The sequence below is a fragment of the Dendrobates tinctorius genome, unplaced genomic scaffold, assembly GCF_039654945.1.
Source record: "Dendrobates tinctorius isolate UK_male_01 unplaced genomic scaffold, ASM3965494v1 ptg000070l, whole genome shotgun sequence".
NCBI lineage: Eukaryota > Metazoa > Chordata > Amphibia > Anura > Dendrobatidae > Dendrobates > Dendrobates tinctorius.
The window spans coordinates 40,130,780-40,144,284 of NW_027361738.1; the positions used below are offsets into that span (position 1 = coordinate 40,130,780).

A 13,505-nucleotide genomic window follows, 5' to 3' on the forward strand; every position below is an offset into this window, starting at 1 on the left:
CTTGTGTTTCTGGGCCTTCTTTTCGACACTCGTCGGTCAAGGGTATTTCTCCCACAAGACAAGATTCTTTCCCTGCAGCAGGGCGTCCGATCACTACAGATCGCACGGTTTTCATCTCTCAGGACAGCCATGAGGATTCTGGAGAAGATGGTGGCAGCAATAGAGGCAGTTCCCTTTGCCCAGTTTCACGCCAGGCCCCTCCAGCAGGCCATTTTGTCCAGGTGGAACAGGTCGGCTCTGTCTCTGGATCGTCCGGTTTGTCTTTCATGCCGGATCAAGCGGTCTCTCAACTGGTGGTTGACGTCTCCCCTCATTCTCTCGGGGCGGTCCTTTCTTCCCAGATTGGCACAAAGGACGCCAGCCTCATCGGCTGGGGTGCAGTGTTCCGCAATCACACTGTTCAGGGTCGATGGTCGACTCAGGAATCAGCTCTACAGATCAATGTCCTAGAGATACGAGCGATCCTTCTGGCTCTCGTCCACTGGGAACGGCGCCTCAAGGGCCTGCCTGTCAGGATTCAAACAGACAATGCCACAGCGGTGGCGTATATCAACCGGCAAGGGGGGACACGGAGTGTCTCAGCCCTGGCGGAAGTGTCCAGAATTCTTCAATGGGCAGAGACCTTTGTTCCAACAATTTCCGCGGTTCACATTCCCGGCGTGGACAACTGGGCCGCCGATTTTCTAAGCCGCGAGGGTCTCGCGGCAGGGGAATAGTCCCTGGTCCCTACATCCGGAGGTGTTTCATCTGCTCTGCCGTCGGTGGGGAACCCCGGACGTAGACCTCATGGCGTCTCACCTCAAAAGGAAGGTACCACAATTCGTGTCCAGGTCTCGGGACCCCCTGGCAGTGGGCGCCGACGCTCTGGCCGTTCCTTGGTCACAGTTCGAGCTCCCCTACCTGTTCCCTCCCCTGCCTCTTCTTCCCAAGCTGTTGAAGAAAATCAAGGCAGAAGGGATTCCAGTCGTCCTCATCGCCCCGAATTGGCCCAGAAGGTCTTGGTTCGCGGACATTGTCAACCTTCTCGCGGACGCCCCCTGGAAGCTTCCCGACAGGGCAGATCTGCTGTCGCAAGGCCCGATTTGCCACCCCAATTCTCGGTCGCTCAATTTAACGGCGTGGCTGTTGAGACCGAGGTTTTGAAACGGGCAGGATTCTCTGACCGAGTGATTCATACCATGATCCGCGCCAGAAAGCCTTCCTCTTCCAAGATCTATTACCGTACTTGGAAAGCCTATTTCTCCTGGTGTGAGGCCAATGACATCGCGGCCATGGTTTTTTCGCTTCCTTCTGTTCTGGCGTTTCTTCAGACAGGGCTGGATGCGGGGCTTGCTCTCAGTTCCTTGAAGGGTCAAGTTTCGGCACTGTCCATTTTATTTCAGAAGACGCTGGCCTCCCGGCCCCAGGTCAAAACCATTCTTCAGGGTGTGGCTCACACGGTTCCTCCGTACCGAGCGCCCGTGGATCCTTGGGATCTTAATTTCGTTCTTGGGGTTCTGCAAGGTCCTCCTTTTGAACCTCTCAGGGATGTTTCCCTTGCCCTCCTTTCTTGTAAGGTGGCCTTTCTGGTGGCCATTACTTCCATCGGACGTGTGTCAGAATTAGCGGCCCTTTCTTGCCGCTCTCCCTTTTTGGTACTTCATCAGGACAAGGTAGTTCTGCGGCCTCCGCCCTCTTTACTTCCGAAGGTGGTATCTTCGTTTCACCTCAATGAGGACATTGTTCTGCCATCCTTCTGCCCGAGCCCAGCTCATCCTCGGGAGCGATCCTTGAACAAGCTGGACCTGGTCAGGGCATTGAGAGTCTATCTAGCCAGGACATCTTTCTTGCGGAAGTCAGACTCTCTGTTTATCATTCCAGACGGTGCAAGGAAAGGTCACCCAGCCTCAAAGGCCACTATTGCTCGCTGGATCAGATCGGCAATTTTGGAGGCATACCGGGTCAAGCATCGTGCAGCTCCTTCAGGGATCAGAGCGCACTCTACCCGGGCGGTGGGTGCCTCCTGGGCGGTGCGCCACAGAGCTTCTTGCAAAGCTGCAGCGCGGTCTTCGGTTCACACTTTTGTGAAATTCTACAGGGTTCACACCTACGCTTCGGCGGACGCCAGCCTAGGTAGAAGGATTCTGCAGGCCGCGGTGGTGAGTCCACTGGCCTGATGGAAGTTTGTTTCCCACCCCAGGGACTGCTTTGGGACGTCCCATGGTCTCTGTGTCCCCCAATAAGGCGAACTAGAAAACAGGATTTTTTGGGTTGCTTACCGTAAAATCTGTTTCTCGGAGCCTTCATTGGGGGACACAGCACCCTCCCATGTTCTACAACTCCTGTTCTTATGTTTGTCGATTGGTTACAGTTGAGTTGTTCGTTCTGTTTTCAATCTATTCCGTTACTTCTCCTACTGCTTTCTCACTAACTGAGGAATTTCCTGCCGGTCGGTGGGGTGTATACGGCGGAGGAGGAGCTAACTTTTTTGTGCATAGTGTCAGCCTCCTAGTGGCAGCAGCATACACCCATGGTCTCTGTGTCCCCCAATGAAGGCTCCGAGAAACAGATTTTATGGTAAGCAACCCAAAAAATCCTGTTTTTTTCACCAATAAACTCAAAAATTATCGACCTAAATTTACCACTAACATGAAGCCCAATATGTCACGAAAAAAAGTCTCAATCGCTAGGATCCGTTGAAGCGTTCCTGAGTTATTACCTTATAAAGGGACACTGGTCAGAATTGCAAAAAATGGCCAGGTCATTAAGGTCAAAACAGGCTTGGTCATGAGGACATGAGACATTACTATTTTTAATGGGACATTACTATTTACATCAGATCGCTTATCTGACACACTGCACTGCAGAGCATCAGATCAGCTATCTGACGGGCAGGGAAGGAGGCATGCCTGCACATGCCTCCTTCCCATGGAGACCCCCGTCTTGGAGTCGAGGGTCTCCATGGAGACTATCAGGACAACGTGATCACATTGTGTTGTTCTGATGGTAGCGCGCAGGGAAACCCATTCCCTGCTCGATGCTCCTCTATGCCGCTGTCACTACTGACAGTGGCATCAGAAGGGTTAAATGCCCGCAATTGGTGCTAGCACTGATTATGGGTGTTGCTGCGGGGTGTCAACTGTCCCATACAGCTGACACCTGCACCCGATCGCCCCGGCGCTCAGCGTGAGGCCGTGCGTTTCGTGCGCTGTACTAGTACTACTGTTCTGCCAGAACGCATCTCCCGCAGAGCAGTACTAGTACGACGCATGACGGGAAATGGTTAAGTTGAGGGTGCCAAGAATTTTGTCATCCCATTTTTGGAGTTTTGGGTGAAATTATTTTCCTTTTTTTTTTTTTTTTTTTTTTTTTGTCCAGGTATTTTGTGGTGTTCACAAAGAGTAGAAGACAATGCATGCTATGTGATATGTCCTTTTAATGTTGTACTTTGTCTTTTTAAGGATGAAGAATATTCACAATCGTACAAGAGACAGAAAGTGAGTGAAGAACAGCAGCAATATGTGGTCGAGCAAGCTGTAGAGGATCAGGAACCACAAGAGCTGCTGAATGAATCTGAAGAGGTATCTGATGGGTTTATGTTGCGTGGTTGGGTTTTTCTTGTAGTTTGCTCACATATCACTGTATGATGGTAAACTCTCTGATATATTTCTTTTGATATTTTTTTTTTTGTTAGGTGCTCACTGAATCCCAAGAGCTATCCTCGCCTGCTAAAGTTCTTGATGAGGATGATGAAGATGAGGATGAAGAAGAGAGTGGTCGCATACGCTTCAAATCTGAACGTAAAGAAGGAACGATAATTCGTCTTTCTGACACCAGCAGACAAAGGCGAAACATTCCAGAGACTTTAGGTAACTTTTCACAAATGCCCAGTTTCGCTATTCTTCTTAGCTTACTGGTATTGTAATGTGTTTCTTTCTGTTCCTAATCTGAAGTTGACATTTACGGAGTGTGACCAAAGGAGCACCTGCTGCCTTGTACCACATATGTGTGGATGTGTAATAGGGTCAGGTCCAAGTGTTTACTGTTTTATGGGATCATATTGCGTCATTTACTAGGGGATTTGTATTCAGATGGAAGAATCCTCACGCTGAATCTTTGCATGACCTTATGACTGACACATGTGGATTAGTGTTGATCAAAATGAGCAGGACCCTGGTCAAGTGGTGACGTCAGCACTCTATGGTGGCCAGACCAGAGCCTTGTGAACTTCCTGATACTGGCATCCTTGGCCCTTCTTATTAGGAGGTTACATTATGATGTTGCTGGTCCTACTATTGTTAAGAGGCGTTGTGGATGCCAGCAGGTAATAGGAAGTTCAGTGCTCTGATCTGGCTGCACTGAGGAATTGTTTAGCAAGTGGACCATGGTTTTATTAGATGTTTTGGTTTTTTTTTGTCTCCTATGACCATGACGGCACCACCTGAGAGAGGCGATCAGTCCGTCAAGGGCAGGAAACCTACAGATTAAAAGGGTGGAACCTACCCTCCAAATCAATTGGTTTCCTGCCCTTAACAGAGAACCTCTGCACAGTGTGTCCCGTGCAGAACAAAGAAGAAGTCTCATAACCAGGTGTAGCCCGGTCACCTAGGAGGGTATAACGTCTTCTGAGCCGGTGTGCTGGAACTGGAGATACCATGGGAGCGGAGGCAGCATTTCTATGTGTCTGCAGGCAGCCACGTCGTCCTGGGTTTTTCGCATGCTCAGTGAGCTGCTGCCAGTGACATTTGACCCAGAAGTGTTGAAGCACTTGTCTGAGAGGTCCGGAGGAGGGGGCAATGGGGGGGGAGGTGCGGTCTGTGCTGGTTCCACATTTATATGCGGTTTAAGACCGCCGGAAGAGCGGTGATTCCGGCCTTCATCCCCAGTTATGGCTTGGAACAGTTGAAGCAGCAAAGACAGCTGCAGGTCCATCAGCAACGTCAGCGCAACGGTGGGGTTCTTATGGACCGTTCCAGAGCTCAGTATTGTCCAGTCACAGAGCTGCAGCACTGCTTCCAGAGGAGATTACTCAGATGATCCTATTCTGCCTCCAAATCCGGTACCTTCACGATCAGCTTTGTGGCGAGTGATCTTTGTGAAAGTTCACTTTGGTGTCTGGTTGTTTTGTTGCTTATTTGTTAGGGGATGCCTAAGAAATGCATAGCTAGACTCAAGCATAAAGAGTGTGCACTGTGCTAAGAGGAATTTCCCAGCTCATGGCAGAAATACTCTGCCAAGCTTGAATGGATAAAACTGTATGCGAAGAAACTCCTAATTTTGCTATGGAGCTTTGAGCAGCTATTTGTTCAGAAGTGAAAAAATCTATTTAGTCCTTAGACCTTCAAGAAAGTGACAGATATGAAAAGGGGAAGAAGTTAACCATGTTGTCATCTGATTCTGAAAGATCAGACAAATCGGAAGGAGAATGTATATCCTCAGATTCCTCTTCCTCACATAGGGTTGCCCTTGCTTCCATGGAGAAAATACTGATCAATAATTCAGGGCAGTTAGGTCCACAGTGGGCATTAAATAAGTGAGAGCACATTGCTCACTACAAGATATTATGTTCGGAGGGTTTGAGCAGAAAAAACAAAAAAACCTTTCCGGCGAATGGAAAATTACTGGCCCTTATTAGGAAATAGTGGAAGAGACCTGGGAGGAGGTGTTCACTGCACTCATCATTAAAGAGGAAATATTCCTTTGAGCAATGGCCCTATGGGATAAAGGTCCAAAAATGTAGTGGTGGCTGTTATCAAAAAAATCCTTCTTGCCGTTTGAAAATATGGGAGTACATAAAGATCTCTTGGATAAAAATGCAGATAACTACCTAAAAAATACCTGAGAAACATCCGCATGAGCGCTAAAACCAACCATAGCTGCAACCTCTACAAGCTAGGTCCATGAAGGTCTGGCTTGATCAATTAGAAAGTCAGGTAAGGAATATGGCCACAAGGGAAGACATCTTGCCCAATATGTTGTTAATGCAGGGAGCAGTGGCATTCCTGGCAGATGAATCAACAGATTCTGTGAGATTGGCCGCTAGATTGGCAGCTCTCTCGACTGCAACTTGAAAAGCCCTGTGGATTAAAATCTGGCCTGGTGATGTGCAGTCAAAATCCAGATTATGTTCCATTCCATGTGAAGGAGAGTATCTGGACACACACTTGATGACATCCTAGACAAAGCTGGTGATTATGCAAAACATCTTCCTAATTGATCCATCCCTTAAAGGGAACCTGTCACCCCCCGCAGGCGTTTTTAAGTAAAAGAGACACCTGCCACCTTGTGCAGCACTAATGCTGCATTCTGTCAAGGTGGCTCTTTTATTTAGGGTACCTTGCACCCCAGAAATAATCGTTTGAAGGCGGAGACGCAATGCAGGAATACATGACTGACGTATGTGAGGCGTTTGTTAGATGGGGAAAGACCTGCCCCTCCCCCGAACAAATATCAGGTATGTCTGACCAATTTTATAAATGATTATTTCTGCGGCGCAAGGTACCCTAAATAAAAGAGCCACCTTGACAGAATGCAGCATTAGTGCTGCACAAGGTGGCTCTTTTACTTACAAACGCCTGGAGGGGGTGACAGGTTCCCTTTAGTACAGGAGGTTTTTTCGAAGGAGAAGATATCATATAAGACCTTCAAAAGATCAGTAGAAAAAGGATGACATTCGAAGAAACAGTGGGTTCATGCCCGGGGGTCCCTCCTCCGAAAACAAAACGTTTTCCCTGTGATGTCATACCCGAAAACTTCTAAACCTGGTACTAGAGGCACTAACCCACTACCCTTTTTGGTCACCATAACATCTTCTAGAAGTGTTGGTGACATTAAGGCCTTGTCTGTTAGTATTCCTTTTATGCAAATCCTCGATGACAGGGTTATTTTAACCCCTTCACGACCCATGACGCCTACGTAGGCGTCATGAAAAGTCGTACCCAAACGACCCATGACGCCCCCGTAGGTGTCATGCTATAAATAGCGTTCCTGCGGGTCGGGTGACCGGGGTCACTGAAATGTCACCCGACTCGCAGATACAGGACAGCATTGAGTTAAGCCCGGGGGGTGGCTTCGCCCCCACGTGGTTAGGATCGCGCTGATTGGCTAGTAAAAGTGAAACAGCCAATCAGAGCGAAAGTAATATTTCATCAATGAAAATTGATGAAATATTACAATCCAGCCCTGGCCGATGCTGCACTAGCATCGGACATGGCTGGAGACACTAATTTAACCCCCCACACAACTGCACAACAAGTTGCACAACAACTTTGGGGGTCTAAATTCTCCTGTTACCCTTGGAAAAATAAAAAATAGGGGGCTAAAAAAATTATTTTTGTGGGAAAAAAAATTATTTTTTATTTTCATGGCTGGGCATTATAAAATTCTGTGAAGCACTTGGGGGTTCAAAGTGCTCACCACACATCTACATAAGTTCCTTGGGCAGTCTAGTTTCCAAAATGGGGATACTTGTGGGGGGTTTCCACTGTTTAGGCACATCAGGGGCTCTGCAGACGTAACATGACACCCACAGACCATTCCATCAAGTCGGCATTTCAAAACGTCACTACTTCCCTTCCGAGCCCCGACGTGTGCCCAAACAGTGGTTTACCCCCACATATGGGGTACCATCGTACTCGAGACAAACTGGACAACCACTTTTGGGGTCGAATTTATCCTGTTACCCTTGTTAAAATAAAATATTGTGGGCTAAATAATCATTTTTTGAGGAAAAAATTTTTTTTTTTATTTTCACGGCTCTGCGTTATAAACTGCTGTGAAGAACTTTGGGGTTCAAAGTGCTCACCACACATCTAGATAAGTTCCTTGGGTGGTCTAGTTTCCAAAATGGGGTCACTTGTGGGGGGTTTCCTCTGTTTAGGCCCATCAGGGGCTTTGCAAATGTAACATGACGCCCGCAGACCATTCCATCAAGTCGGCATTTCAAAACGTCACTACTTCCCTTCCAAGCCCCGACGTGTGCCCAAACAGTGGTTCCCCCCCATATATGGGGTACCAGCGTACTCAGGACAAACTGGACAACTTTTGGGGTCCAATTTCTCCTGTTACCATTGTGAAAATAAAAATTAGTGGGCTAAAAAATCATTTTTTGAGGGAAAAAAAAATATTTTTATTTTCACGACTCTGCGTTGTAAACTTCTGTGAAGCACCTGGAGGTTCAAAGTGCTCACAATGCATCTAGATAAGTTCCTTAGGGGGTCTAGTTTCCAAAATGGGGTAATTTGTGGGGGAGCTCCAAAGCTTAGGCACACAGGGGCTCTCCAAACACGACATGGTGTCCGCTAACGATTGGAGCTAATTTTCCGTTCAAAAAGTCAAATGGCGTTCCTTCCCTTCTGAGCCCTGCCGTGCGCCCAAACAGTGGTTCCCCCCCACATATGGGGTACCGGCGTACTCCGGACAAACTGGACCACAACTTTTGTGGTCCAGTTTATCCTGTTACCCTTGGGAAAATAAAAATTAGCCTGCTAAAATATAATTTTTGAGGAAAAAAAAAGATTTTTTTATTTTCTCTGCTTTGTGTTATACGTAATCTTCTGTGAAACACTTGGGGGTTCAAAGTGCTCACCACACATCTAGATAAGTTCCTTCGGGGGTCTAGTTTCGTCACTTGTGGAGGAGCTCCAATGTTTAGGCACACAGGGACTCTCCAAATGCGACATGGCAACCGCTAAATATTCCAGCATATTTTCCATTAAAAAAGTCAAATGGTGCTCCTTCCATTCTGAGCCCTGCCGTGCGCTCAAACAGTGGTTCCCCCCCACAAATGAGGTATCGATGTACTCAGGAGAAATTGTCCAACAAATTTTAGGTTCCATTTTACCCTGTGGCCCATGTGAAAATGAAAAAAACAGGCTAAAAGAAAATTTTTGCAAAAAAAAAGTCCTTTTTTTTTTTTTTTTTATTACGGATCAATTTGTGAAGCACCTGGGGGTTCAAAGTGTTCACTATGCATCTAGATAAGTTCCTTGGAGGGTCTAGTTTCCAAAATGGGGTCACTTGTGGGGGACCTCCAATGTTTAGGCACACATGGACTCTCCAAACTCGACATGGCAACCGCTAAATATTCCAGCATATTTTCCATTCAAAAAGTCAAATGGTGCTCCTTCCATTCTGAGCTCTGCCGTGCGCCCAAACAGTGGTTTATGACCACATATGAGGTATCGGTGTACTCAGGAGAAATTGCCCAACAAATTTTAGGATCCATTTTATCCTGTTACCCATGTGAAAATGAATAAATTGATGCTAAAATAAAATTTTTGTTGGAAAAATTAAAATGTCCATTTTTTCCTTCCATGTTGCTTTAGTTCCTGTGAAACACCTGAAGGGTTAATATTCTTGAATGTAGTTTTTTTGAGTAGCTTGAGGGGTGCAGTTTTTAGAATGGTGTCACTTTTGGGTATTTTCTGCCATATAGACCCTTCAAAGTGACTTCAAATGTGAGGTGGTCCCTAAAAAAAATGGTTTTGTAAGTTTTGTTGTAAAAATGAGAAATTGCTGGTCAACTTAACGTCCTAACAAAAAAAAAATGTGTTTCCAAAATTGTGCTAAATGTAAAGTAGACATGTGGGAAATGTTATTTAGTAACTATTTTGTGTCACCTAACTCTCTGGTTTAACAGAATAAAAATTCAAAATTTGAAAATTGCAACATTTTCACCAAATTTCCGTTATTTTCACAAATAAACGCAAAAATTATTGACCTAAATTTACCACTAACATGAAGCCCAATATGTCACGAAAAAACAATCTCCGAATCGCTAGGATACGTTGAAGCGTTCTAGAGTTATTACCTCATAAAGGGACACTGGTCAGAAATGCAAAAAAATGGCCAGGTCATTAAGGTCAAAATAGGCTGGGTCATGAAGGGGTTAAAGGGAACCTGTCACCCCCCCCAGGGCGTTTTTCAGTTAAAGAGCCACCTTCAGCAGCACTAAGGCTGCATTCTGTGAAGGTGGCTCTTCTGTTTCTGACCCCTAGTAACGCTGAAATATTGACTTTTATAAATAGGTCCTCATACCTGTAATGTGTCCCATAGGTATGGTGTGTCCCCCTGTATCAGCCGCCTACCATCCGTCCTTCATGCCTGTCCGGTGTCTTGGCGCCTCCCGCCATCTGTCCTTCATGATGCCCCGTGCATCGCTGCCTCCTCCTGTCTTCAATGCAAGTGCCTGCGCTGTGACAAGAGTTCTTGCGCATGCGCAGTGCTGCTGAAGGTGGCTCTTTAACTGAAAAACGCCCTGGGGGGTGACAGGTTCCCTTTAGGCTATGTGCACACGTTGCGGATTCTGTTACGGATCCGCAGCGCTTCAGGCTCGGGGTCCGCAGCAGATTTAGCTGCGTTGTACAGTACCATTGTTTTCAATTGTATACTGGAAAACGCTGTGCACATGCTGCGGATTTTTCTGCGCGTTCAAATCCGCAGCATCTCAATTCTTTGTGCGGAATCTACAGCGGTTTCTTCATTGTAGAGGTGCTAAACCGCAGCCTAATCCACAGGTAAACCGCAGGTCTTTTGACCTGAGAATTTACCTGCGGATTTTTCCAAATCCGCACGGACAAATCCGCAGGGCCTAAAACTACGTGTGCACATTGCCTTAAAGGGGTTGTCCGGGCTTTTCACATAATCTCAGTACATATCTGGGCTGCAGAATTATGACAATAAGTAATTTACTTTCTGTCACTAGTTTGCACGGTTTTCTAGATATCTGCTGCTGTGTGAAGACATCAGTGACACAGAGCTGTGTCATTCGTCAAAGCAGAGGCTTTGTCACAAAACAGATTACATCAGTGACTGCCATCCCCTGTGCAGATTTGAAGCTGCAGACCCCCATCACTGGCCAACATACAGTCTGTTCTCACTGCTGCCAGCAGCCTGGGACAGTGAGGGAAGGAATTACTGATAATGAGTTATGTATTGTAATCATGGAGTGGCCCAGAATACAGGACAATTTTCTCTCCTCACTGGCTTCACTTTCCATAGATCACTGTTCGGCGTGTGTCTGGGGGAGGAGCAGCTGGGTGGTCTGCTCTCTGCACTGAGGCTGCTGGAGGGAGAACTCATTACTGTGTGATGAGGGCTTCTTCATGTGGACGGGGAGGGCCTGTAGCTATGGAGGGTGGGGTTGTTGCTATAGAGGGCATGTTTGGAGTAGAGTAGGAGGTTACAACTAGACCAGACAACCCCTTTAAAGTCAGACCCAGCCTACCTTCCCAAACTTGCCATTAGGTTCCATAGAAGTCAAGAGGTCATCATCCTCCCTTCCTTCTGCACTAACACCAAGAATTATAAGGAAGAAAAATGTCACATCTTGGATGTTAGAGGTCTAATTAAAATATGTTTGAGCCACTGGGCCATGGAGGAAGAGTCAGTTATTTGTCTCCTCCCAGGGTTCTAGAAAGGGGGTTTGCGTTTCAAGAAGTACTTTAGCTAGGTGGATCAAGCTGACGTGGGTGAGAGGTTCCGCCCTTGTATTCTGTCGGTTTTCTGTCCTCGATGGGCGGATTCCCTCTCTCAGGTGGTGCGGTCATTGTTTCTGGAAAATCCCATTACTGGTAAGTAATTTAGTCTTTCTTCTTCGGCTATGTCCACATGGCGTCTTTTAAGTTGGGGAAAACCCGCTAAGTCTTTCCAGCAGAATATGCTCCATGAAATTTTTGTTTATTCCTCTTTTGTTTTCTTTAGTAGGGTTTTCCCATAGTTTTATTTTATTTTTTTTTTACTGTTGTTTTCTAGCCCTTTTTTTCTTTTTTTCATTCAAATAATGAAGTAACCGCTAGCATTTATTTTTAAGCCACATTGGTGGCAAACTGCCCGGGTGTTTTTTTTTGTTTTTTTTGTTTGTTTTTGCGTGTTTTCATTGATTTGTATTGGAAAGTACAGAGTGTTTTCATGTGGAGAACATTAGCTGAATGAACAAGTCAGTTCTTAGAACTTCTTGGCGGCCATCGATTCCATAATCGGTTAAAGGACACTCAAAAGGCTGAACAAGTGATCAGCAAGACGAAATGCAAAATGTCATTCTTTTAACACCTTAGTGACCGGGCAAAATTTTTGAAATCTGACCAGTGTCACTTTATGTGGTAATAACACTGGAACGCTTCACCATATCCCAGTGATTTTGAGACTGTTTTTTTTTCGTGACATATTGTACTTCATGATAATGGTAAATTTATGTCGATACTTTCTGCGTTTATTTATATAAATATCAGAAATTTTACACAAATTTAAAGTAATTTGTAGTTTTCAAACTTTGATTATCCCTTTAATCCAGATAATCATACCACACAAAAACATTAATAAATAACATAAAGTTCAAGAAAGCAAAGCGCTGCTGTTAGCTCGTCAGGAATAGATGCACAAAGCTGATCAAAAATTACCGCTTATATACAATTACTAAAATCTGCAGGTGCTCACCATAGAAGAAACAATGATGCAATATCCAAAACGATGAAAAAGGTGGTACTCGCCAGATTAAAATCCATGCTTTATTAGTCAAACTTTTAAATTACATCTTCACCTGGAGGGAGGGCCGTGGAGTGCGAGGATGACGGCCGTTTCATGCTAAACGGCGCTTCTACGGGTCAGTGGCATGGATTTTAATCTGGCGAGTGCTACCTTTTTGGATATTAATAACATTTCCCTCATGTCTGCTTTACATCAGCATCATTTCTAAAATGTTTTATTTTGTTCGCGTTTTAGAAAGTTAAAATGTAGCAGTAATTTTTCATATTTTCGCGGAAATCTACAAAGCCTTGTTTTTTGTTTTTTTTTTAGGGACATATTAAGGTTTGAATTGACTTTGGGGGTCCTATACATTGGAAACCCTCAAAAGTGATAGCATTTTAAAAACTGCACCCCCCAACGTTTTCAAAATTGCTTTCAGGTAGTTTATTAACCCTTCAGGTGCTTTTCAGGAATTCATGCAGTGTGGCATAACAGGAATGAAGTTTATTTTTACAATAAAAATGTCGATAACTTCTGAACAAGCCGCTATGGCCGGCAGACTTTAAGGCCATTATTTGGCCATGAATTACAATGGCAAACATCAGGACCACGCGATCAAGATCTCAGGGTGCCGATGGGGTAAAAGAGGGAGTCCCACACACTCTTGGTAACCTCTACATGCTGTAATCATTGACAGCAGCATTTAAGGGGTTAAACAACTATAGTCGGTACCAACATTAATCGTGGCCGATGCAGCAAGTTGTCAACTGTCGTGTACAGCTGACAGAGGATTGTCACTCGTCGGGGGATGCTAGTCTCTTATAACGGAGGTCAGTAAAAAGACCTATTGGTGGTCACTAAGGGGTTAAGCGTTTTTTACTTTCTGCTTGAAAAAGATGTGGTGTTGTGCATATAGCCTTGTGCGTCTCCCTTTTTTTGGTCCTATCTAAGGATTCAGTTGTTAAGGAATTATGGTTCTGATGTTTCTTCTTATTTTTACATGTATTTCTCACGGCCCAGTATGATTATAGAAGTCTTAAGTTTTCAATGTTGAGCAATCT

General features: G+C 45.4%; 1 protein-coding gene across 7 annotated transcripts in view; it reads left to right on the forward strand.

Annotated features, from left to right (window-relative positions):
- RBM33 (RNA binding motif protein 33) overlaps positions 1 to 13,505 on the forward strand; it is a 193,186-nt gene that overhangs the window by 52,686 nt on the left and 126,995 nt on the right. For all 7 annotated transcript variants that reach the window (XR_012233418.1, XM_073581583.1, XM_073581585.1 and 4 more), the window contains exons 6-7: positions 3,441 to 3,560; positions 3,674 to 3,848. Coding sequence is in view for 6 of the 7 variants with exons in the window: in XM_073581583.1 (XP_073437684.1) it covers positions 3,441 to 3,560; positions 3,674 to 3,848 (295 nt within the window). In the remaining variant the exon portion in view is untranslated. The remainder of the gene's footprint in view (positions 1 to 3,440; positions 3,561 to 3,673; positions 3,849 to 13,505) is intronic.